The 26,920-nt window shown below is 51.7% G+C and overlaps 1 protein-coding gene across 3 annotated transcripts; it reads right to left on the bottom strand.

The window, feature by feature from the left end:
- DTX2 (deltex E3 ubiquitin ligase 2) lies at positions 1-26,867 on the bottom strand. 3 transcript variants are annotated; one of them, XM_072353668.1, is made up of 11 exons: positions 26,687-26,867; positions 23,334-23,470; positions 22,597-22,976; positions 17,947-18,541; positions 13,205-13,263; positions 8,267-8,398; positions 2,873-2,943; positions 2,624-2,782; positions 2,371-2,532; positions 1,847-1,936; positions 1-1,639 (listed from the first exon to the last, which is right to left on the bottom strand). In XM_072353668.1, exons 3-11 carry the CDS (start codon positions 22,895-22,897, stop codon positions 1,415-1,417), a joined length of 1,794 nt encoding a protein of 597 aa, XP_072209769.1. In that variant the 5' UTR covers positions 22,898-22,976; positions 23,334-23,470; positions 26,687-26,867; the 3' UTR covers positions 1-1,414. The 3 variants fall into 3 exon arrangements, with proteins under 3 accessions (XP_072209769.1, XP_072209768.1, XP_072209770.1); XM_072353667.1 differs by lacking the exon at positions 23,334-23,470; XM_072353669.1 differs by lacking the exons at positions 8,267-8,398; positions 23,334-23,470.
- Between the last annotated feature and the right edge of the window lie 53 nt (positions 26,868-26,920).

The following is a 26,920-nucleotide window of genomic DNA, read 5'->3' on the forward strand; positions in this document are numbered from 1 at the left end:
CTTGTATACACAAACTCAACATTTTATGTGAGGCCCAGGGCAATTGCTCTTCACTCAACACAGCCCTGGCAAGCCAAGGGGTTGGACACCCAACAGGGAAGGAGGCAGCTATGGGGGCTGTGAGCCCCAGTTCCAGGTCAGCCCCCACAGCAGTCTCAGCAGCCAGTTGTGGCTCTGTCCTGCTCGCAGTGCAGCACCCAGCCCTGGGCAGCACACAGCTGATTCACACACAGGAACGTCCACCCAAGGGGAGGCTCCAAGCACACTCAGCAGGAAATTCTTGCTTTGGGTAGAGACAGAATTTTCCCTTCAGCTCACGGCTTTGTTCCCCAGGACTTCATCAGGGGACACAAAGCTGAGCTGTAAACTAGAAACCTCCCTTTTGCAAGCAGGGCAGGAGAACAACATCTTACTGCAGAGCCCAGCAAAGCACGGCTGGCTTGAAAGAGCATCCCCAAACAAAGCCAGCAATCATCCTCTCCATGAAGCCTGTAGCAGAGGATGGTAACTGGCACTCAGAGGATTAAGCAAAGGGTGCAAGGACAAAAAGGACACTGGGGACAAGTCTGCAGCCCTTAACGTCTCCAAAATCCCTTTCATTTTTGGATGAACGTGACAGAGGGAGGCTGCATGGAGAGAAGCATCACTGCTGGCAGCAGCAAGAGGGAAGCAAAGGGCCTGTCACCACCCGGTGGCACCAGCACTCCCTGCAGCACCACAGAGCTGCATCAGGCACAACACCCAGCAGCTGGCCATAGGGCTAAGGTACAGCCCCAGATCTGCTGCAGCTTCCAGGAGGGGGGGAGGCAGGGGTGAAACAGCAAGCCAAGCCCCTGCAAGCCAAACCCATCCTGCCCCTGCAGAGAGCTGCAGTCCTCTGGCAGAGCTGAGCTTTCCCTCCCTTCTCCTGTATGGATCAAATGAACCCAGCTCTGTGGAGCAGGCTGGGCCCTCAGAGGGGGACACAGACAGGATGAAGGCAAAGCGGCAGCTCTCCATGGAAATAAAGGGCTTACTATGAGCAAAGCAAGCTACAGGAGCAGGAGGCTTTACTCAGAAGGAGCTGCAATGAGAAGGAGGGAGGTCCTCCTCTCCTTAAGTGCTCTTACAGGAGTGAGACACTTCTGTCACCCCAGGCAGCACCAAAACTGGGGTCCTGTCACCTCACCAGCACTCTGCGAGCTGCAGACACCAGCCTTACCTGGACATACAGCCACGCTTCCTACAAAGATGCTTCCCTTCAGGAAAAAAAAAGACTGTACAGAGTACACAGCGCTCACACATGACAGTGTTATTGCTTAGTGTGACAGTCAGACACAGGAACTTAAGGCAACAGGATTTAAGTGCACTGGGTGGGCACCTGGGCAGGGGGCCACAAAGATGTGCACAGCCCAGCTGAGCCCCTCAACACCACTCATTTTCTCAGGCAGTCCTCAGTGACACCCTGGGCAGCCAGCTCTGCCAGCACATTGTCCAGGTAGTTGGGGTCAGGGTAACCGTGGCCACTCAGGTTTGTGTCCATCTCTGTTTTGTGGTGGATCTCATTCCACACCACCGTGTTGCTCTCACCAGTGGTGTTGGAGGTGCCCACTGTGAAAATCAAGCGCCTGTTCCAGGCCACCTTCAGGAGCTCCAGGACCTGGTGGAGAAATATGGGAAAGGAAAAAGAAGAAGTCAAAACTGTCCTTCAGCAGCTAAAGCCACAAGAGCTGCTTGCCAGAAGTTTAACAGCCTAAATCCCTGCTGTAGCAGGAGACCAAGGAAACAAGGTCCCTTCCAACACTAGTGTATCCCCCCACCACTTATATGGTGTCCCAGTAGGAAAACCCATCACACAACACCTTACCTTTCTGCCTTTCTCATTGTCTGGTAGGTAGCAGTAGCGAGGAAAGCCTCTTGCCGTGTAAGGCATCCCTGGGTTGGGGTGCTCAGGGCCCTGCAACAGATTAGACGTATCTGGCACTTTCATCCTCAGACAGCAGCAAAATTTGGGAGAAGCAGGAGGATTTGGCAGTCCTGTATCAAGGCAGCTCATCATGTGAAAGCAGTAGGGCACTGCTGATTGTAGGAGGTATCTGACATGTTCCTACAGGGCATGCTAGCATCAAGAGGTCCTCCAGGAGGCATCTTATGCTGGGATACAGGTGAAGCCAGCTCTTCAGAACATGTGATTGTGTGGGAGACAGTCCCATAAGCACAGCTTTTCCACATGGCCTGAGGAAAAGCTCAGAAGACTGGCACCTTTGGCAGGCTGCACAGCAAGGGGCTGCCTGCAGGCACCACATCGGTGCCATGTACTTCTGTGGGAGGGAGGCTCTCACAGCTTCTGCCAGCGGGCTGCAGCTGTTCCCAGGAGCAGGCCGCACTCACCTGGATGCCTCTGCTGATGTGGTACACGATCTGGATTGTCCCACAGTCCCTGTGGCCAGGGAGGGATTGAGGGAAAGTGGAGACTTCCATTTTCCCTTTGGGCTGAGTACCAGTTTTCTCCCCGTAGATGGTTTTACAGGAGGGGCACTGCAAGCTGCCATCCTGTGGGGAGAGAAGCAGGTGTCAGAGTTGTGCAGTGCATCACCCAGACAAAGGGCACATGGGACCTGCTGGGGATGGGCTGGCTCAGTACCTTATTCCCATTGGAGTACATGGCCAGCACACAGAGCATGTGGAAGGAGTGCTGGCAGTTTGTCAGGCGACCGACCATCTCTGGCTTGATTGTTCTGCACTCACAAGTGTCGCTGTAACCTGAAGGAGAGGCCAGCTTCTCCATGCAGATGATACAGTCCTGGAGTACAAGACAGCAAGGAGAAGGCCACCGTGTAGCACCTGATGGAGCAGCTAGACAGCTTTTGTGTACACCCCCACAACCCCTTACCTCATCTGCAGGAGTGCCCTTCACCTCCACCAGGTACTTCTTCACCACTGCTTCTGGGTCAGTCGGTGCTGCTGCACAAGGACAGAGGAGAAAGACATCAGACATACCATGAGGTATACAGGCACTGCAGGGTGACAGCAAGTAACTGGCCAGGATGCCAAGGAAGAAGATATGGGTTAGAAAGGAGAGAAAAGGCTGCTCCAGCCAATCCACAGAAGCCCTGCAGAAGTTCCCCCTGCTGGGAACAGCCACTGCTGGGACAGAGAGCTGCAGATGGGAGTATCCACAAGCACAAACCTCTGTGTGCTCACAGGATTCCCATTAAGGTGAGAGATGCCATATAGCAGTGAATGTTTGTGCCCTGTGCAGCACACCATGGGGAGCCACCTGCAGGCAGCTGCTGTGCTCTGGGTGTCCCTATGGATCCCAAATGCCAGCCAGGTCCCAGCTGAACTTTTTGTGCAGCTACAATCCAACTCAGCTCAAGGACGTAGTACACTCAGTGGGAAAGAATTCTGTCATAGGCTATTAAAGGAGAAAAGGCAATCCCACACCACCCAGCTGACAGGGAGCCTTCTCATACCATGAGTAAGACACTGCCAAACCCTGCAGCCGGCACTTCAGGAGAGACCTGCCATATGCTGAGCACCAGACCTTATCTTGAGTGCAGCAGCATTAGCCTTGCGTCCTTAACACAAAACACTGGCTTTTCTCCTGAGCTTTCACAGACTCAAATCTAGTAAGACACGACACAACTCACAAGATACACAAAAAGAGTTTTATAATAGATGTCCCATTCGCAGTACAAGACATTGACATTCCCCGTTTCCCTGAGCATAACCCTCTTCTGCCAAGGGAGGAGTTTGCTTCCCAAAGCACAGTAAGCACATGCCCCATCCCCTCTGAAGTGTTACAGGATTACGCAGCAAACATCACACAAGACCTTGGTCTGGTTAGGGCCAACAGCATCAGCTGTCACCCAGCTCCCAGCCAATCACTTGCTGGGAACTGCACTGCCTGGCCAGGCCTGGATCCAGCCTGTGAGCATCACACATCTGCACTGCGCCCAGCTGGAGCTCCTTACCCATCATCAGGCCCATCACAGAGGCAGCCAGGCTCCTCCACCAGCCTGCAAAAGGAAACATTTGTACAAGTGATGTTAAGGCTGCACCCAGCAGGAGGCAAAATGAGACCTGTCGCTTGGCACAGGGGGCTCCTCACCCTTCCTGCTCTGCTCCAAGCCTGCTTCTGGGGGAGATGAAGGATGAGGTGCAGCAGTGAAGGCTGCTCTCCTCTGTCCTGGGACAGACAGATTCTAACAGAGGTTGGACAGCCACGAGCACCAGTGCTGTTACCCTGGGGCTTGCAAGGAAGCTGTACTCCAACACTCCCTCAATGAGCAGTGGGTTCTGTTTTCCAGACAACTACTTCTCATAGTAGAGCCAAACACTGTAATGCAGACAGGAAGGACTGTTCACGTGCCATAGCCTGCATGAAACTGGCAGCGACCTGGCAATTGGCACAGACCCACATCAGGCAGCAGACTGAGTCCTCTGAATGCTGCTGGCAGAGATGGGCAAGATGCAAACAGGAGGATGCAAACAGGAAGAATGCACCTCTTCATTGCAGAGCTAGATCCAGGGCAATGCAAGAGATGAGGCAATGAGCTAACGTGGGAGGAAAGTCATTTCACTAAGGAAGACAGATGAACCGGGTGCTAGACTCTCCGAGATGAAGGCACAGTCATTAAGACAAGTTATTTTAAGAAGGGAATTCCTGGCCATCCTTGGTGTCTGGCAGCGGGAGCAGCAGGAAGGTACAACTGAGCACAGAAAGAAAATAAGCCTGCGATGTGAAAGGATGCTCCTCTGAGTGCTGGCGCCAGGCAGGAGATGTGTGATGGCTCAGACAGAGCGGGGCTGAGAGGTTACTGCCCTGCAGCCCCTCAGCCAGGAAGGTGCTGACAGGACACATTAAGCATTAAGTCAAACACAGGAACTTGGAAACAGCAGTTTTCCACTTCAGGTGCATGCCAGAATTCCTTGGAAAAGCACTTCCAATGGCTGCCACAAGAAGAGCAGGAAACAAACAGGAGACTGAGTGAACCTCCACCTTCCAGCACTCAGGATAAGAGCTGAGCAGGGCCAGGAGCTGCCTCAGGGCCTCATCCTGACCTCACAGAGAACACTGTTGTGTTGTCTTCTCTGCTGGGATCCTGCTTACACGCAGTGGATCAAGACATGCCAGACAGAAACAGTGGCACAGGGATGCCATCTGCCTGAACTGCTTCCACTCATCCTCAGCTCAGCCCACCGCCTCCTGGGGTCAAATCTGTCCCAGCAGAGCACTCCGTGATGTCCCTGCCCCATATTCCAGCTGACAAATACAGCGTGGCACTGATTAAGTGTGGCAGCTGGACACGGGCTCTGGTTGGTAACGACAAGAGACTGTCACAGGGCAGCAGGAGGCTTCAGCTTCTGCTCTGCATGTTTTGGAGCAGCCTGCTCTGTGCACAAGAAGATTTCCTTCCTTAAGTACTGATCACAGCGACCGTGTTTGCATTCTGTGCTGCCTACCAGGCTGATCACAAGTCCTCCTCTATCTGACTGGTTTTCAGGTGGCTCTTCAAGGTGACCTACCTTCTCATTTCCTCTGGCTACAGGCTGGAGAGAGCAACGCCAAAAAGATGCACGGACAAGGTGGTACAGACAGCAAGGGAAGCAAGCAGAGCATGTGTCCAACCAGCAGCAGTGCCTGCCCAGCACGTTACCCAACACCTCAGCTCACCTGCATGACAGACTTAGCAGCTCCGAAGCTATTCACCTTACCATGAGATACACTTGCCATGCCCCAGAGCAGAGCAGCAGCTGTGGCACAAGCCACACATTTCCACACCAGAATCACTCACGTACTGCATCATTTGCTCTGTGGAAGCATTTGCTTCCAAGCCTTTGTTCTAGCCATCCCCTGGGATCAAAGCCTGCTCAGGCTCCGTGGTTTGCAAGATTAATAGAGGACCGGTCAATTCTTCTGTTGCATTTTCAATGCTGTTTACCACCAGCTGGCCTAACGCTGTGCTATTGATCTACCCAGGATGTGAAGGAATGTTTACCATCCTTTCATTTACCAAAAGGAATAACGATTTTCCTTAATGCTTCCCCCTCCTCCCCGTAGGTAACAAGCCACTTGCTGAAGCCAGGCCTTTCCAAAGGCAACACTTCACAGATGCATTTTGAATCCTCGCTCAGCAACCAAACGCCTGCAGCAGTTGCACCTCCCTCCTGTCCCCATGGGGGCCATACACTGAGCAGCAGACGGACTCAGACAGGCTGTTTCCAACAAAAGCCATGCACTGTCACCCACCACCCGTGGCTGGGAGCTGCAGGTTAATACTGGCAGCACACTGCCTGCCCAGCAATGGGTTTCCCGCAGACATGCAGCACAGTGTTGGCACTGATGTCTCTGGCACAGACCAAACAGCAGCACCATTAACATCCTGACTAATTAGTGCCTTTGCTCAACATAACCCAGCTTCCCAGAAAGCTGGATGCAGTTCTGTCAACAACGCCTTACCCAGACCAGTGTGCAGGTACAGGTTCAGTGCTAAGGCATTTTTCAAAGCACCCCAACAAAGGCTGTGGAGCCAAAGCACAGAGCCCTGTAGGGCATTTCCTTGAAGCAGAGCTAGCTTTGACAGGGCTCTCAGTGACAGAAAAATCTGGAGAGGTGTGAAGTGGAGATGCAGAAATTCAGGGCACAAAATGGACCTGTCTCTGCCTGTTATAGCCTCAGGGTTTATAAGGAAGAGAACAAGAACAGTCTGACAAAGTCAAGCTCATTACTGTCACTGCAGTATAGCACTCCTTGGCCATCAGGAGTGTTGCACAGGCACAACTTGCTCCTGGGGGCACCAAGACCCTCCTCAGGCAGCAGTTGTGCTCAGCACTCTGCAGATACAGCCTCCCTGCTCCCAGCAAAGAGGGTCCAGCTTTCTAACTTACTACATCTTGTTCTGTAACAGAAAGGCCCATTCCCCCCCCGCCCCCCCCGGATGAGCACGGGAAGCAGCAGAGCTGGCAAAGCATCTCATCTGCAGCACAACTTGAGCAGTTGGATTGGATCCTGCTATGCCAGATGGAAGGAGCTGCACTGTGCTCACATCACACAGTCCCTTCTGCTCACAACCCCTCTCTGCCCCTCAGGATGGAGGCTCCCTGGTCCCACCAGGTGGCATTGCTGAGCCACAGCAGGGAGCTGGCAGCCATGGTTCTCCAGAGCAGCACTGGGCACAGCTCCCACACAGCCCAATCCCATACCCACATGTGAGTCCCAAGGCCAAGCAGAGCCTGGCTGCATGAAGGCAGTGCTCAGCAGCCCCCCCACCACACCATCAGTCCATCTCCTCCCTGCAATTCTGTACATAACAGTTCTGCCAGGCACCCCCTTCCACATTAAGTATCTGTTTAGTGTCCCCCTGCAGAGGGGTTTTGCCCACACCTCCCTGCTGAGCTCCCTCACTGCACATGCTGGCTCTTAGACCCAAACAGCAGCAAGCTCCAACACAGCCACGTGCAGCCCCACCACTGCCATGAGGTTCTTTGTACTCCTGAATGCAGACACCTCCATGCTAGGCACGTATCTCAAGCAGAACTGTGGAGCCTGCAGCTCCCTCTGCTTATCTGCAGGGAGAGGCTGGCTGCCCACCCCAGGACACGACAATCCTTATGGGTCCCTTCCAAATTAGGATCTTCTATGACACCCACTCCAGCAGTTCCATGGGAACCACACTGCACAGCAGATACCTACACAGCCTTCAAGACAGAGGGTGCAGGATGCCAGCAGCACTGAAGGGCAGGAGCAAGCCCTGGGGGCTCATCTCAGCAGGAAGCAACCCAGCCATACCTGCCACCAGAGAAGGTTCTACTCCCATCTCAGTCAGGAGTGGAGAAAAACCCATCCCAGTTTGGCCCTGAATGCCCTTCGTGACTCAAGGACCTGCTTGGCTACAGGATCCTCCTCACCTTGTGACTCAGCCATGGGCACAGCTCACAAGGAGACCTGCCCTGAGACAGCACGTGGATAAATGCCAGACCCCAAGGGCTCCGAGGAGCCTGCAGAGATCAGTCATGCACATAGAGCAACTGTGCTGCTCCAGATCCAGTGACTGATGGAAACTAAGCAGAGCTTCCACAGGATGGGGTTTGCCTTCTCACCTTATTGTACAGCCTGTCAGAGACCACACACACCACTTCATCCTTGGCAGGATGAGCATCACGAGCCAAACCACAAGAGCCAACAGGGTTCAAGAGACGAGAGGAAAAGAGGGAGGTAGAACAAGCGCAGAGAGATAAAGAGGAGGAGATGGAAGCAGATATCAGTTTGAGCAGAAACTACCTTTCTTGGACACTTTCCTCCCCTCCTTAACTGAGCTGTGTTTTTTAGTGGCTTTATGGGTGCTGGCAGCTTGCGGCACACAGGTGAGGTGCACGGGGAGTCCAGCGGCTGACATCAGAATAGCCGTCATGCCTACAGCAGGTACGAGATCCACATGCAGGAGGGAAACAACGGGGAAACACATTCATTAAAACAACCTTCAAACTTCCAAAGAAAAAATTAAAAAAAGATACAGAACAAAACCAAACCCAGGCCCTCGATTCATCGAACATGAAACACCTGACAGGACCGGAGTCAGCACAAGGACAGGATCCAGAGGCTTTCAGAAGGAAGAACCTGGGCAGCAAACCAAAGCAGGGAGATTGTGGGCATCCTCCAGGCTGGGGGGACCTTACTTTCTGCTTTGGCTTTAGGGCACTTCGAGCACTTTGAGGCTGCTTAATGCAACACCCTGGAGGCAGCACTGACCCTGGGGGGCCTGGTGTTGCCTGCAATCCCAAAAGCTCCTGCTCAGCTCCACCATAAAGCTGAGCACTTCCAAGGAGGAACACCCAGCTGATCTCCAGGGTGCAGCATCGCTGCCTGCACAGCCTTGGGCTGAGCACAGACAGAGCTGCACTGTTCAAACAGTTTGAGCCTGAGACTGCTCACCTTCCCTGCCCCAGCCAGCACCAGGACTGCTGCATTCACTGCACACAGGTTAAGGCAGCGACTCATTCACAAGGACAGCCATTCCCTGAAGGTAAGGGCAGCATGCACAGAGCCACACATGCTGATGGAGTACGACGTTCACTTGGGAAATTCAGGCCTGTTGAAGGCAGAATATTCCTAAGGTGACATATTGCTTTAAAATTCACATTCCAGGGAACACCTGCATGGCATTCTCAAGGATGCCACAGTCAAAAACCACTGATGGCTGCAGACACAGCAGACAACCCAGAAGCCAGCAGCTCCCCAGACATTAGCACAGGCAGCTGTAGGAGATAAACCACATCCTAACGCAAAGGAAATCCTCGCCAGCAGATCTGTGCATAGCTCACGGCTAAAGCTGAAGTTAGCAAGACTTCTGTTTTTCAAGTCCACATTCAACTGAGTTAGGAAGACAGAAAAGCAAATGCATCATTCAGGACAAAATAAGGTATCAGCTCACACAGGACTGAAGATGGAGTTATGATGGGAAACACCACGCAAGTAGAAATCCCCTGCACAAAGCCCACATAAGCACCCCTCATGCAGAACCAGTCCCCATGCAGCCCTGGCCGTGTTTTGTACCAGCCTCACATGAGGTCCAAGTACAGTACACATCCCACACACTGTTCAAGTCTTCCTTGATGCAAGAGTTAGATGCTTTTAGTAAACAGCACGTAAGGACAGTAGACTTCTAGACAGAAGGCATTTCACAAGTTGGGATATGAGACACAGCCATTTGCACAGGACTACCCCAGGAAGGACCAGGCTGCCACATGCACTTATACATCCCCCAGCACACATGGAAACAGGTAACCCCACACCAGGAACCCTGTTAGGTGTCACCTTTACTGACTCAGCTTTACATAACCCCCCTCCCACACCCAGGAGCTGCATGGATAGAGAGGGTCTTTAGAGCACAGTGGCACTGAGTCAGTGACCTCACCCCACTACCAGCACTGGGCTGTTCTCAGTACGAGCATCAAAGGAGCAACGTGAACCACGACTGAACGTCACATCCACAGACATCACAGCCTCCTGCAGGTCACCAGCTGCAGGCTGCTGCTGGCCCCATGCTACACCAGCAGTCCTTCAGCCTCCAGAATGCCTCCAGCAACAGCTTAAATGTCCCCCTGATGAAAGCGACTTGCTTTTGGAGGCAGTGAGCAAAAGCTGAGCAGCTGAAGCCCAGGAGCTGCACAGCTGCCCCCTGCTTGCACCAGGAAGGTACTTGGGTCCCTCAGGCTGCAAATCTCCAACTGCCTGACTCCACCAGAGCTGGGAAATGCCATTCCCCAGCCTGGTGCAAAGGAGGGAAGTGGTGAGGCTGTGTCAAACGCTCATTGCTCAGCACTGTGATTACACGGATTGCAAAGGCTGACATTTGACAAGAAGTCCAAAGACCAGCAGGGACTGTCACCACCCACACACATCTGACTGATGCACAAATGTACAATTAATGCTCCGTTGAGGAGACCAACGCCAGTTTGCTGACTAACGTGCAAAGCCTGCTGCAAAAGGGAAAAAAAAAGAGAACAAGATGAAAGCAGAGGCTGAGAAACTGACTTCAGACTCCATGTCAAAGAGCCAAGTGAAGAACAAGCCATGGAACCTCATCCAAGTTCAGCTACCTGCTAGCATGGCCCTTCCTGTACCTCAAACAACTTACCCACAGTTGTCTACCAGCATTGTGAATCATTGCTAAGCAAGTAAATACTTAATTCCAGAAACTCTCATTTCACAAACTGCAAAGGCAACAACAGGTCCATGCGCACACAGAGCACAGGTTAAGCAAAGGACCAGGAGAGCTACCCCCAGTTCAGTGCTCTCCCCATAGACAACCTTAAATTGGCAAGAAAAGACTGTTTTCTATCTCTACCTTCTGCTGCCCTCACAGAGGCACACGATGAATCCTCTCTTCCTACTGATTCAAAGCATTCAGAATGGGGTTGCTCCTCTGCTATGTTGTTTGAGATAAGGCAGAAAACACCACAATTCCTCCTTCAGAGTGCTGGTACAAGGCTGGAAACCTCAGCATCCCACAGTCCTCCCACAGGTCTGGTGACAAGAGCAACCAGCAAGGAATCCCAGACTCACGTGGAAACATGTATGTGCCAAGTGCATGTGTGTGTACACGTGCAAGAAGCACACACCTCCCTCCCTCTTTTCTCTTGCTCAAAGCATCTATGTGGCCACAAGTGCTGTATTAAAACTCCATGGGGGTAAAGTTATTTTTGCTGCATCTCTGACAACATCCACCAGCTCTTCTCAGCCTCCCATGTAAATAAGGCACTTTTGTAATATCCTGTGCAGAATATTAGCATGGGGAAAACACCCTTACATAATGCACAGAGCACCAACCAGCTGCTTACTCACTCCCAGCCCAGCACAAACACCAACACGGCGCTTTAGCAGTTTGCTGAGCCTGATATTTTGGCATTTCTCTGTACTAACCCAATACCAAGAGTGGAAAGAACACTTCAACGACAGATTTTTCCTCACACCTCAATATACTGAAGTAACAGAAAATAAGGAATAAAGCATAGAGAACAGGTTCTCAAAGTCAGCTTCGTGATTTCTGGAGCTGCAGTGTTATGAATTCCTCACCAAAATCCCAGGCACTCATTGCACCACCAAACACCACCAAATCCCTCCTTCTCACTGACAGCAGCAGGATCCCCCATTACCTGCTGATTTACAACAGATTTCTCCCCTCCCTGACCCCTCAGAGCATCTCAGGTCTGATCACAGCTGTGGGATACACAGAAGAGATGCTCACCCTGTGGCTGCTCCTGCAGAGACCATCAGCCCAGCATACAACACACTGCACCCTGCAGCCACTTGGATCTCCCACTTGCTGCCTCCCAGGGACCCAGAGACCTTTCAAATTAACAAGGGACAATTCGCATATGCAGAACAAGGTCACAGTTAGCACTATTAACATAGCCTGGATATGGTAGGGCTTGTCAGTCCTTTGCTGTATTTACCCTTCTGTGATTAAGTAACTAATTACAGTCAGAGCTAATAGTCAGGGGATGAAACTCAAAGCTCTCATAGTGATGAGAAACTCAAAGCTCACAGGTCATCCTCCCAGAGCAAGTGGGAGCTCTACTCTACACCTCATTTCCACAAAGCCTGATCTATTAAGAGAGAGCTGAAGGGGCTACATGCTGTCAGCACAGCCTGTATTCGACTTCGCATGGTGCCCATTTGGCTCTGGAAAGCCACAAGGCACAATCCTCACCACAGCACTCAAACTGGATGACCAGAAACATCAGTGCCGGGAGATCACCAGGGCAAAACCTGTACTCCTAACAGGCACTGTCACACTGCAGCCCCCACAGCTACAGCCAACCAAGGCAGAACACCACCATTAAATGGTGGCGCTCAGATTTCAAGCACTTACTGAAAGCTATAAGCATGAGCTGCCATTTTCAAGGCAACGCCATTTCATGATCCAAATCTACTCTGAAAAGCAGCACTGAAAACTTGCACTTTCATTCCTCTCAGATGTACCGCTTGGGTATATTTAGGATCAGATTCACAGGTTTCAATGATAACAAGCCAGCCTGCATTGTGTTGCCACAGGAGACAGCAACTGATTTAGCTTCTGTTTCTTCCTTTCCCTAAGGCAATGCATTACAACCCTTTTTAAACTAACAGCTATCTGAGCCTTTGTAATAAAACCAGACAAAATCATTCCATACAGCTGCCTGCACTACAGCATTCCTCCTCTAAGGAAGGAGGAAGGAAAAGCAGCAATTGCCAGCGAGCACATAGCCTGGCCCAGGTGCCCCCCTATAGCTGAAAAATTAGCACCCAAACCCTAAATACACCCACTTTATCCTCATAGCCTGTCTCTAAACCACAATTCAGAAGCAGACTTCTTCAACAAGTCCACAGAGCTCATTTCTCCTGCCCCAAGACTGACTGCACACCAGCTGGCATCCTGTTCTTGTGTTAGGAAAGCACAGATCCACACTGACCAACATTAAATCCTCTCCTCAGCTGGGACAGGAACAAAGCCTTACAACAAACTCTACTGAGAAAAAACAATTGCTAAGGTCCAACCTTCCTGCTCTCTTTCAAGTCTGCTCTTTCTACTGCTTGGATTTTAGGACTAGAACTTTTTCACTACTAAACACAAACCAGAGCTTTCCTAAAGGCTAGAAAGGGAAAGCAAGTGCCAGAGGAGACACTCGCTCACATAACCCTAGAAACAAAACAGATAAAGCAAAACAATGTAGTTACCTGCCAAGGCTTGGTTCAGTTTGCTGGGCTTAGACATCTTGACTGGGAGGTTTACGGTGCTAGAGAGAAAACAAGAAAGAGGAAAATATAACAGTGTAGGTCAACAGTCAGGTAAGTGAGAGCTAACTGAGCTGCAGTAGCATGCAGCCCTAGATATTTTAACAGGCTCTAATCACCCAGGTGAGCTTCACCTGGGACCCCCCCCACCACACCACTGTCCCAAGAGCTATATTTAAGAAGCCCACCCCTTTGTAAAGCAGGGTTCTAATGCTTGTTATCTTGGAGGATACTAGAAAAGTATATGAACAAGGGGAGAAAAAACTGAAAGAGGCTTAGAAGAGTTTGGCGCGCACTCTACATGAGAAGCCAAGAGAAGGTGGACACCAAGATCCCTTTTAGGTTCCTAGCTTGTTTTGGTAGCATTTCTCAGTGCTGGCAGCAGCACCTTAAGCAGCTTAGGAAATGTGGGTAGTTGTTCAGCTAGCAGCAGGAAAGCCAACGAGGGAACTGTTAGGAGCAAGCCTGTCAATGGTTTATGGGCTGCTTTGGCCCGGTTCTGTGATGAGTGGGGTGGAGGGCTATCACAAAATCCACACCTCTAGAAAAGGGGAACAGGAGACCCCAAAATAATTAAAAACAGCGGCTGTGATCTGAGGAGAAGTGAACTAATATGGTATCATAATGCAAGATAACACACCGTAATACAGTATGATTAGAACTGAGGCTAATAAATCAACTATAATGAGAGAGTATCTGAAAGCTGCAGGCCTTGCAGTAATACCGAAGTGATGAGCGCAGTTGGGATGGGCAGCAGTGAGGTGAGGGAGAGGAGCAATGAAAAGGAAAAAAACCCAACCAGGTGACCTTGCCAGGAGTTCTATCCCCTCTCTGACCACAAAGCCCCCATGGGGAATGCAGTTCTTCTCTTCCAGACAGGTACCCAGAACTGGAGCATTAACACTTTAACTCCCAGTGCACTGCGTGATGTTATGATGCGGAATAGCAGCAACCAAAAATCATAATACCATGACAAAGCTGGACCCCAGATTGACACCCACCACGCTGGGCTTTGCCTTAGGTGGCACACAAGCACAGCAGCTCATGGGCAGCGGTTGCAGTCACTACACGAGCAACACAGCATCACAGGCAGCGATGATCCCTCTCTGCAGCCCTGCTAAGATCAGCAGTGACACGTGCCTACCTCCCATTCTTGCAGCAGCGATGCATCCCCACCTTGCTGTTCCCCTGCCTGCTGTGTTTGGAGCAGGTTCCTGTATGCTCTGAGCCCCCGAGGGAACCCTGCGTCTCAGTGTGCTGTTGGCAGCCTCCAGACCTTTAAAGGATCCTCCACACTGCAGAGGTTTCCTTCCTTTTCTGACCGTGTTTTCCCCACTGTTGCAACATTTTCAAGTGATGCAACCAATTGTTCTCACTGCAGCCCAGTTCAAATCCTTCTGACCACAGTGGAAATCCTCCTTTCAACTTCAAGGGGCTTTTAGTCAGTTTCTGTGACCCTCTTTATGACTCCTTTCTTCCCTGATTTCGCTCCTTCATCACAGTTCCTTCTCACTCACTTTTCTCTCCCACCAGAAAGCAGCCCAGGAGACACTGCAGTGCCCAATCCTGGTGTGTGACACCAAGCAGCTTTGTGCCCAAAGTGCTGCAGCCACCTGGGCGCTTCCATCTCCCCTTCCCCATGGAAAGGAAACCCAGAGCTGATCTGGGAGGGGGATGATGAGCACTGTGAAGTGAGAAGAGGCTTCAAGATTTACTTACAGTAAAGGCAAAGCGTGTTAGCTTTGACTGCAGGAAGGCTTTAAGGCAGCTAAACTAATGACGTAGGAACTAACTAACTTTTATTTCATGTGGGCTACATTTCGGTTTGAAATAGGATGTGTTCACTTATCCATGTGAACAGGCTGCCACGTGCAGAAACCTGCAGAAATCCCAGACATGAGACTGATGAAACCAAGGGAAATTCACACTGCGCTGCCTCTGCCACAATGCTGCCTGGGCAGATCTGAAGCCGCAGTGCGTAGGAGGAAGTGTTGCCATGCTAAAAAAGGTGCAGAAATGCAACTCTGAGCTTACGTTGGGCCCGAGGTGGTTTTTCTTTTGGACAAGGAAGGGGGTAATGAAGGAGGATGTTGCTATAGCCGTGTAACACACGCTGTGCCTTGCCTCTGAGCAGGCGTGCCTGTTCCCACACCTCCGCTGCACAGATTCCCAGCTGTTGCCTGCATCTCTGAGCCAAAGCTCAGGCCTTGCAGCAGCTGAAAGTCAATGCCCGAAATCTCTGAATGCTCCCTGATCTGCATCTCCTGAGCACATGGGAAGAGCTGGGGCTGCAGCACAGGATGCTTCCCAGCACAGCTTCACCCGCGGATAGAAAGCTGCTGGAGGCAGTGCTGCCTTCTGTTCTACACACACAGCACACTCCATCTGTGGCTCTCAAGTGTAGTTTGCAAGGAGGCTGGAATCGCTATATTTACTGCCTGGGAGGAAACTAAGGCACCAAGAAGCAAAATAACCTGCCCACATTTATTTCATACATTAGTGCAGAGCCAAGAATATCTACTTATGCCTTGGCTTGCTCCAGCCAACGCTCCTCTGTTTTCCAGAGACTTTGATCCTTTTGGGAGCACAGGGAAATGAAACCTGCAGCACACAGTGCCTGAGCTCTACCCTGACCTCCATCCCTGCAGCAAGCAGGAAACATTCCCCCACCACTGATACCACAAAAACTATGATGTGTCACCAACCTGCATTGGAGTGAACCCTGCCTGTGTACTGGGAATAGCTGTCACTACCATAGAGAGCTGGGCAGGATGAACTACACCTATCTCAGCCCTACAAGAGAGAGGATTTCTTCAGTGCTGCCATTTTTAGCTTCATTTCCTACAAAATTGGGTGCACGTAACTGGGTGCATGTAACTGGGGGGTAACTGCACTGTCTTTCAGTCTCCAGTAGCTTTTGAACTGCCAGTTACAGCTCAGCTTCAGCAAGGCAGGAGCTGGGACCCCCTTCAAGCTCTGTAAATGTCTGCCAGTGGTGTGTTTCAGGGCCAAAGGCTGTGCAGTGCACACAACACAACCTTTATTAGACACTGGAGAATCCCTCAGTGCCACCACTCCCTTCCCTGCAGCACACGCTGCTCTGCCACAGGCAGCACAATTGTGTTGGTGGATGCTTGTGCAAGCTGCAGCGATGGCCACAGAGAGGGAGCAGCCGAAGGAATTGCACGGTGCAGATAAGATGTTCAAAGACACACAAGTCCCTCCTGGGATAATGACCACAGCATCATTAGCACCTCATCCCTGCAACCACAAAAGCCTCACTATTCACTGATACAGCAGTGAGGAGCAAGGGAAGAGGAACTAAGCCACAGAGCTAAACTGAGGGGAAAGACAGGGAATACAGTGGGTAAGGAATGTTGTGGGCTTAGGAATTAAATGAAACGCATTGTTAGAGCATGCTACTCAGGTTTCCCTTAATTCGCAGAAATGAGGGTATTTTCTGCTGGAACATGGGCTTCATGAGCCTGGGAACATAACCCCAGCCAAGAGCTATTTCTCCAGCTCTGCACTATTTCCAACTCACCACATGGGAAGGAAGGGGAAAAGCCATCTTGGGCTGGCAGCTGGCGTTGAAAGAAGCACTTTCACATAACAAACTGCAGAGGAAGACATTGTGTTCATCTGTCTGGACAGGGGAAAGGCCAGAGCCCTTGGAAAGGTAATGCCAAAGGACTCCAAACATCTCCAAGGAGGGAGGTTCAGCAAGAGAGCAAGACTGAAGTCCTGCTTAAGATACAAACTTCAAAACTCTCTGCTAAATTGCATGGAGCACAGTATGCTTTTTCTGCCCTTCTGATCTCTTATCTATGCCTTTGCCTGGGCTGGCATGGACAGGTAAATCAACTCTGGCAAGTTTGCTTCTAATTGCTCAGATGCTCACAGTGATGCTTGAGATTATTACAGTGCAGAGCGTATATACTGCTCCACATGATGACAGCAGCAGTCAGACAGCCCTCACTCAGCCCTCAGTTTGAAGTGGCTGTAGCTGGAAGATGTGCAGTGCATGTATCATCAGCAGCTTCTGGAAAGAAGACAGGCCATGGAAGACCGGCTTAGAAAACATCTTGTGTGCAGTGAAAGCTACGACCCTGAAAACCTGATCTGTGAGTATCTTGCTTGGTTTGGGTTTCATAGAGATCAACCCTGCAAGGAGGCAGAGGAGAGTGCTTCACTTTTGAGGGAGACACCGACTGCTGGTTTCAGCCCCAGGGATAACTGACTGTGGCTAGGCCAAGCAACCTGTGCACAGGAGAGAAGAGTACGGTAAGCTCACAGGATGCTGCTTTCCATTCAGCCTGCAGCTCCTATAAGGCTTGAGAAGAACTGAAGCGTACTTTGAACTAAATAGGAGTGCCCATAAGTCTCCTTTGCGTTCACTTGGTTATCCCTCTCAGAATGCTACCTTACATTTCCTCACGCCTGCAGTATCTCAACCCCAACACTTCCTTCAATGGTTCAACGTGGCTTTCCTGGCTGACAGGGATGAAATTTCAAGTGGGAGAAAAGCAAGAAAAAGCAGAAGGGAAACCTCCTTATCCATCAGACACTAGAAGGCTGCCTCCTATTAGGGAGCTCAGTGAAGAAAGGCTCCTAAACAACGGAGACCTGAGCACAGCAGGTCTCTGGGACACGCGCAGTGTTTGAAGGTGAGTCGAGGTCTCTACCTGACTCCATTCGATGCAGACAGTCCTGTGCTGGGGCCCACGGCACCTCCAGCCTGGGGCAAAGCCCAGCTGCTCTGTGCATTGAGTCGCTGCGTTGACCTCGCTCCAGACAAAGCGGGTTTGTTATAGGGCACAAAGCCGACACTGGAAGAACTCACTGATGCCGTCCTACCAGAAACCTGAGGTGCAGCGGAGGAGTTGGGGAAGTTTATCATGGAGTTCCGGTACCGCGTGGTGATGGGGCCAGTCCCCCCGTTCAGACAGCACTGCTGGCACGAGCAACCTGTCCCTGTGTGAAGGGGGGCCAAGGAGGTTGTCACAGGGTACGGACTGTCCACCCGCCTCCGAACGCTGCGGCAGAACCTCGTGGTCTTGTTGGTCTGCACTTGAGCCACCAGGTCGATCTCATAGTTGTAGCCTAAGGGTTCGAGGTCCACCCACTGGTGGTTGGAGGCACGGGCTTGCTCCAGGAACACGCAGACCTTCATCTCGTAGGGGAACCAGCCACGTTCGTCGTTCTGCCACTCCCAGATGATGCCCTGCTCAGCTGCCGAGTCCCTGGGAAAGAGGTGCCTGCGGACGGCCCGCATCTTCCCTGGTAGGAAAGAGGGGGGAAAGAAAAAAGCACTTTGAGATCAGAGAAGCAGACCTGCTCCAGTGATGTGTTCCTACACTGATCTGCGGCGTTTAACGAAGAGCACTAATAGATTTTCTCATCCCGACAAAGGTGGTTTTGCTCACAGAGCTTAGAGAAACAGAACACCTCGGAGATCCCTGTCCCCCAGCCAAATCTGATTGAGGGCTGGCAGTGGGTTCAAAAGCTGCTGGGAGGAAGGGTGGGAAGGGAGGGAAGGAGAGAGGATGTGGAGACCGACACACCCAGACACGAAGGAGCAGCAATCACAGACGCCTCACTGATGTTCAAATCAGGCTGAGGCACAGATCTGGTAAAAACCTCCCACAGCCTCAACAACGGAGTAACTATAGACACAGCACCTACAGAAAGCGTGGCCGGGGCTGAAGGCCAACTTCCCTCTGCTGCACAAAGGCCTGGGCAGCTCTTCTCCCACAAGAGGAGTCTCAGGAGGGCAGGTCAAGGGCTTCAGGAAGGGAAGGACGGGCCCAGCTTCTCTCAGCTCCTGACTGCGGCATGGCAAGCATAGGAAACCAGCAAAGTCATTTGGATGCTGGAGAGAACAGCTGCTCACATAAAGGGAGAGCACTGACAGCAGACATGCTGTCGTTGCAAGGCTGCTCAACAGCAACAGCAGGAGCTCAAACCCCCCAAAAGCTTCCAAGGGGACTTCACTCAGTTGCTTATTTAAAGCAAAAAAGCTCCTGAGAAGGAAGTGAAGCACCTAACAGCAGGGAAGCTCAAACCTCTGCAAAAATGGGCTTCTGCAGCTGGGCCAGAACTGTTTGCAGTAGGATAAAAGCTCAGCAGCCCACTGCACTAAGAGAAGCTGGGAATACCCCGGGGCAAGTCTGGGAATGCAGGCAGGTGGTGGGGAACAGGAATGCAAAGAGCTGTTAACACAAAGGAGTTCAGAGAAGAGCACCAAGAGGGAAGAAACCAAAACCAACAAAGCCTCTAAAGCAGTAAGGAGGGCTCTGACCCTGAACTCCAGGAAAGAGGTGAAAGAGCACATCAACAAACAAGTATCTGCACTTCAGCCCTGTGAGAACTGCCCCAGGATGTTCTTGTGGCTTTGTGGGACTCCGCTCTGCCTGCACCAGAGGGCAACCTGTGCTGCAGCTCTGCCGACAGCGTGGAAGTCATATCTCTGCTCCTACTGCGCTCCCAGGCTTCTTTGTGAGTAGCACTGGTGGTTTCTGCTGAGTGCTTTGGTGGCCAGACCATGAGACCCTGTGAAATTTCATCCCTGCCCTGTAGGACCCAGGGTTGAACCCTGATGGCTCAGCTGAAAATCCCAAAGACTCCTGTGGGATAAAGTCCTGGCAAAAGGCAGGGTGGAAGGTATCAGCAGAACCAAGCCAACCTTCCCCAGCCAGGAATCAGTGCCTGACATGGGAAAGCAGAGAACACAGCCATGAGCATACTCAAGCAACGACTGCTCCCATTCAGCAATCAGCTCCTGCCAGGTTTGAGAAAGACTGAGTGCACAAGTCTATGTTTTCAACAGACACCAGGGAAGATCTGAGCAGAGGGAAGAAGGATGAGATCAGATTGGGACCAACATGGTGAGACAAGCCCTGTATTTAGAGATGGATGCTAGGAGCTTGCTCCCAGCAGAGAGGAGACCAGCACAAGTAAAGCAAGGTGTTAGAAAGCCAAGCAGGACACATGGGTAAGAAATCAGCAAGGCAGTCCCTGCTCCAAAGGCAGCTGAGAAGCCAGAAGCAGCAACAGGGAAGACTTCAGGTGTTTGCAAGTGACCTGAAGTTTTAAGATCGCCAAACTGCAGTGGGGAGAGGAGCTTCTAGGAGTCAATAATAAGTGAAGGCTTGTGCTTCATGGAAAAGGTCCCCTTCCCCCAGGCTGGCAGGGAAGCCGGCATTCATCTCCCGGGTGGGCAAACAGCTGTGGCGGGAGGACAACTCCTGCTGCTGCCTCACATTCGCTTCCAGCTAATCTGCCCAAAGGAGCAGCTGAAGCCTGCAGTTAATCCTGCCCACAAGATCCCCCTGCACAGCTGTCACTCCCTGTTGGTGGGGATGCTAGTCCCGTTAACACTGGCTTCCTGTTATTCTCCCTGGCTTCCTTTGAAGAGCTATTTGTCTGTCTAATAGCTAATGAGCAGAATACAACAGCCTATTTTTTGCTCTGTTTAAAGATTTTTCATGGGGATGTTTCCTGCAGAGATTCTTTTCTCCAGCAGATGACAAAGGTCAGCTGGCTGCTTGCTAAGAAAGGTTCGTGTTTAAGGCAGAGCCCTGCAGAGAGAAAGTCCTCCTTAGAAGTGGGCCACAAAAAGGGGATATGAGAGCATTCTCAACAGTCACACACACAGCACATAGGAACTGTTACCCATGGAGGGAGGCTCACAGACCTGGCTGCTCTGCTCAGCATCCCTCCGGATCAGTGGGAAACACTGCAGGAGAGCTACAAAGTAGAATGAGCCTTTTTGTTGTTAAAAAGACTGCCACAAACCTCATCCACACAAAGAGGAGATCACGTCATCCAGCATCATTTCCAAACCTGTACCGTGCTGTTTCCCTGGGATGACTAAACCCAAATCATCCTGCGATGGACAGTATAGCTAGATGGACAATATAACTAGATGCTTTGAGGCTTTTCACAAGAGACTAAAGAGATACAAGGCACCTGCACATGTGAAGAAGGATGTCCCAGTCGCTCTGGGACACATCTTTCAGCCTCCCACAGGTAATCAACCTCTACATGCTGAGATCTCAACCTCATCCAGCTGGGATGTGTCCTGGCAATGGATGGCATCCTGGTGAGGGACGGCCTGCTGCCCAGGTGCTGGATGGAGCACCAGCTGCACGGCTCCTGCACAAGTGCAGTGTGAAGAAAACAAGAAACAGCTGCTGGTGCCAGCTCCGGTGGTCTGCATTGTGTTGCTGGAAGCCACAGCCCTCAACAGAGCTTCCAGGCCATGCTGAGCCAATCCTGCTAGCGCTCATAACACTTCTAGGGAAAACTCATCTCAAGGTTACTGGTAAGCACTATGAAGTCAGAACAAAAACACGGATGCAGCTGCGATGAGCATTCACCACTCCAACCGCTTCCCTTTCCTGTAGGAATTGTCTCATTTTGCAGTTGATTCGAGACAGTGCTCATTTCTTGCTTCAGCTGGCAAGAACCCAGTACACTGCCCAGCTCCACAGCCTGGTGTGAGGCTCAGGCAGCGTGCTAAACATGACTGTGTCCTGTGGCAGGGACAAGAGGTGTTGGCAAAGGCGAAACTGATGCATGGAGAATTTTCCTTTCATTTAGGGGCGTGTAATGTGGAATCTCCCTGGATTTTCTGGAGCTCAGAGCACACATTCCATCCCTGCTTTCTGAGCTACAGCTGCTCAGCACATCTGGAGCAAAAGAGGGCAGGAGCCATATCAGCTCATTCTGAGCCGGTAGCCCCAGTGACCTCAGAAAACCAAGATGAGAATGAAAATTAAACCTCAGCCCTGCAATTAGGAGCAGCCCACCCTTCCTCCCTGGAAGGAAGCAAGTGAGCCTGGGACAGCAGCAGTGGAGGACTATTCAGTGTCTGCATTACATTGTTGTGCCAGGGACAGAAGGCTTTCACAGAGCAGCTCGCACAGGATGGCATGCCAAAGTAAAGCAGCTGGCACACCTGCTGCAGAGGGAACAAGGGATGAAGCCAGGAGGGTTTCAATTGCAAAAAGGCCTTTCGGTGGGAGCGGTCTTGAATGGATGCGGGCTGGGGGGGCAGGCAGAAAGTTTCCAGCTCTGAGGAGTCTAACCCATGAGCTCTGAGCTGTAGAGGTCTCACGATGAGGCTTCTCTCACCTGTCTGCCTGGCACAGCCCTGCAGATTCATGTCAGCCAACACTGCTTTGCTCACATGCCAGGTGGCACACAGCATCGGGAGAGAAGACACAGCACATGGCAAGTAACAGCAGTGTCAGCAGAGCTCTGCAGGGCCCTCTCTTTAAGCACACAAGCAGGCTTACAAAAATGCTGACACGAGAAGGAAGCTCCCTTACCTGTATCCTGCCGGAACTGCATCAGGCTTGGGATGTCGATGACATAAGGGGCCAAGCTAGCATCCGCATGTCCCAGAGAGATGCTGCTGCTGACAAGCCCTGATCCTGAACGCCGCCCTTTCTGCTGAGAAGCCTGGAAACCCTGCTCTATGAAGCTGCACACGTTCCCTTTGTATGGCCTCCACCAGCCAAACTCGTCCTGCCATTCCCACACCACCACTGCTGTGGAGCTGCTGTGTCCTGGGACAGAGGCTATGGGAGGCCCAGCCGAGCTGCTTCCTGCTCCCTGAGCTGCTGCCATGGTCTTCCCTGAGGTGTGGGCACACGGAGATCACAGGCAGCAGCTGCACCAGCCGGCTTTACACCATCTTCTGGGGAACCTGCAGGGAGAGACACAGCACAGCAGATCTGAGAACGATGCTCTATAATCAACATACCTTAAAGACATACGACACAAACTCAGCCTTTCACAGAAGATGCTCATTGTGGATTTAGGAGACCACAGAAAAGGGAACACGCTCTGGTCAAGGGCAAATGAGGTGCCACCACCTGCAACATGCCAGTGTGACTTCTGCAAATGTGGAGAGCTTTCTGAGAAGACTCTGCTTCCAACACCAGACACCACCAGAGTCTGCAGACTTATGCAAAAGCAGCCCAAGGCCACTGCTGATCTGCACTAAGCATATCCATCAGCACTGAGCCAAGCTCAGACCTGACAAGTATGTCAAGCCCTGCACCTGTGCACACTGATGACTCTGATGACTTGGTTATGCAAACAGTTCCTGAAGCTCTGCACTGGTCTAACTCCAGGGCTACAGTGCCAGCTCCATTCAGGCCTCCAATTGTGGGGATTCAAGAACATTCAGAGCAGAAGCTGTGGAGCAAGAAAAATGGCATTAGAGAGGAATGCTGAGAACCCAGGATGCCTCCAGGAAAGAGAAACAAAAGTCAAGTGAGATGGGTGATGCCAAACAAAAGTCAAGTACTGCCAAACTAAAGTCAAGTGAGATGCATGACCGTGGCACGATTAGCAATCCTCATTGGGAGGAAGAGCACACGGCTAGGAACCACTCACAACTCTGACTGGATAAGTGCCTGCATGCACAGTTAAGGAGTAGACCAGAGGTGACTTTGTGGAATGTTTTGTTGACATGTAGAGGAGGGCAGGAAAGTTACAAAAGAGAAGGTGGGAACGTATATGAGGGATGCTAGAGGATGCAATAAATGATTGGGACTGTTCACGCGTCTGAGTCCGTGCCTTCAGACACTGCATCTGATCATCCATTGTCATCCAGGATCAGTCCCTTGACTCCTCCCGTGCAGCATTATACATGTACACAAAGCCAGAAGACAATCCTTTATGCATGAAAGCCAGCAAAGCACAGAAATAAATTTGTTAAGCTTGATCTGAGAGAAGAATTGAAAGGAACAAGTATGGAAGTAGCAGGAGGAACAGAGGGGACAGAGAACAGCCTGTGCTGAGGACCAGATCACAGCAGGCCTACCTGCAGCTTCTGGGGCTGGAAAACAAGGAATATCTTAGAACAAGGGACAGCTTGCATCACTAACAACTCAAGGCAGATGCAGAAAGCCATTCTGAAATGATTTGGGGAATAGTAGAGAATGGGGTAGGAGCCTTAAGACATCTGGATAAGGACATAGAGGGCAGCAACTAAATCCTAACAGCACACAGAGCAAAGACAAATTGCAGACAAAACATCACCAATTATCTCAGCTCCCAAGGAATACAAAACAGCAAATCCAAAGCCGTCATCACGTGGGGTCACCCACAGCAGTGGGGACAGACACGTTATTAGGGGACACAGACAGAATGAAGATGCTATTAAGAAACAGCTATACACGTGTGTATGGTTTCATAGGCATTGCTCCACATGCTGCCACAGCCCACCCAGCAGGCCAGGCACCAGGACCTCCTTGGTGAGGAGGTGGAAAAGAAGGACTGAGAGGTGACAGCTCACTTACAAATGATGACCACTCACTTCACAAAGTGGTGTTGGTTGTGCTAACAGCACTATTAAGTGTTAGGAGCGGGGATACTGATCGCACATTGTCACCAAGCTGCGTCCAGGAAGCAGAGCACTGATAGCTGGCATTCCTGTGCTGCTGTGTTGTTGCAAGGAACTCTGTCCAGACCATCTGGACACGTCTATCTTATGCCTGAATGCCATGCAGAGCATTTGGAAATCTCCGTGGCAGTGCTGGTGAGCAGCTGGCTGCAAGAAGAACATGAACGCGAATGAACAAGATTCATTTGGGTTGAAAAATACAGTCACCTTCTCGCTCCTAAGGTCTCACGTTGTTGATTGCTCACTTCACTCCAGTCAATAAGGAGCTATGAGCTTCCTTCCTGCCAAGCAGAAAAGTTCATGCCTCCCAAGAGGCAGCAAAGCTGTGGGTGGCTTCCACTGGAGGATGCCATCTGCATGGAGAATGACATCGCTGCCGGATGGGGGAAGAGCCCACGCTCCACAGAGCATCCCATCCATCCTGCTCGCATGGCTTGCTAGCTTAAAAAAGAAATAGAATTAGAAAAAAAAGAGAAGAATCGAGCAAAGAACAGACTCACCCACACGTCTGCATTTACGAGATGAAAGCAACACCATCCCAGCAATGCAGAAATGCCAAAGTGCTCTGGGTCACCAACAGCACACCCCACTCATGGTGAGAAGTAATCAGCCACAGCAATGCACGTAAGTTGGTTATTTTACTGCTCCAAACAGCAAATTCGAACCGTAGGTGTCAAACTCGACACCTGCCTCCACCAGATCATTTTAAGGCAGGTTTCACACCACACTCTGCCTGGACTGAGTCAGAGCAGGGCTCGGAGGCGGGGTCTGTCCATCCCACGGTGCAGCTGTATACCTGCAGCAGGTGCTCTGAGCCCCAAATAGGGAACTGCACCATCTCCCCTGCAAAGTTGTTGCTGCCAAATATTCATTCAGCCTTAAGCAGAGCAGAGGAACAGAGAAAAGCTTTTTGGAGGGAGTCAGCAGTTTGTTTTGTCCTTCTTTTCTTGCAGCACAGCAGCAGGAGATGAAGAAAAGCAGCGCACTGAGCACCACATCTTTCAGCCACCATCAGTATTTGATGCTAAAAACTGGTGGGGGACAAAAGCCTGCTGTCACCCCCAGGGTGGCAGTGAGATACTTTGACTCTGGATGCGCCAGCAAAAGCACACAGACCTGCTGCACGTGGGCACAGCTCTGACATCTGCTTCCCCACTTGAAAGGGGAAATATTCCCTGTGCTGAGGCTGCTGGTGCACAGAAGCAGAGATGGGTGTCCCGCTCCTGCCCCAAACCACAACAGGATCCTGATTTCTCCAAGCACAAAGTTCAAATGATCCAGCCATAAAACTTCTGCTCGGGAGGCTGAATTAAGGTTTGTTTGCTTTGACCCTCAGCACCAGCACAAGCGCTGCAGCATTTACCAGCTCGGCTGGAGGACCTCAATGAGAGCTGGGTGCATTTCAGTGGCGCTTCCCACCACCCAGCTCACTCCCAGCTCCTCGAGCCCCACGCAGGTCAGTCTGTTTAACACCACGGCTCAGCACATTGATTTCACAACCAATACATCAGTTTAGCCAAACGAAACCATCAGCAATAGTTCTAAAACTCTCCATTTCAGCTCCAGTGGCTGAACAGACACGGCTGCCCTCCGTAATTTTGGCACTGGGGACAAAACTGAATACTTTTCTCTTCCGCTTCAACGATTTTACCTCATTGGAAGCACTGCAGTCGCTACAGAGTGCCTTCATCTGCCGCCTCAAGGCACACAGGGGCATTTTCCTCGGGTTCCACACGCACTGCTTTTAGAAAGGTGGTTCATTATGGCCTAATAAGCAATTGGAACCTTCCACAGTGATGAAACGGGCGGCAGCGGGGCAAAGGCTTCAGCGGGCGGGGAGCGGAGTGGAAGCGGCGCCGCTCACACGCACGGAGCCGGCCCGGCTCCTCCCGCAGCCCGGCGGCCCAACGGGGCGCAAAGAGCCGGAGCCGAAACCAGCCCCGGGACCCAAACAAACGCCCTCGGAGCTGAACCCAGCCCCCCCCCCCGCCGCACCGACCAACCTCCGCCGCGTCTCCACAGCCGACAGGCCCCACGCTCGGCGGCTCCACCGGCCGCAGGGCTCGGGGAGGCCCAGAGGAGAAGAGCCGCCGTCCCGTCGCGGTGCCGCCCGTCCCACAGCTCCGCTCACGAACCGACCGCCCGGCGCGGATCGCGGAGCCTCCGACACTTCCCGGCCGCGGGCGGAGGGGGTAAGCGCGCATGCGCGGCGCGGGGCGGGATGGGGGCTGTAGTGC

This window comes from Excalfactoria chinensis, chromosome 19 (assembly GCF_039878825.1).
Source record: "Excalfactoria chinensis isolate bCotChi1 chromosome 19, bCotChi1.hap2, whole genome shotgun sequence".
Lineage (NCBI taxonomy): Eukaryota > Metazoa > Chordata > Aves > Galliformes > Phasianidae > Excalfactoria > Excalfactoria chinensis.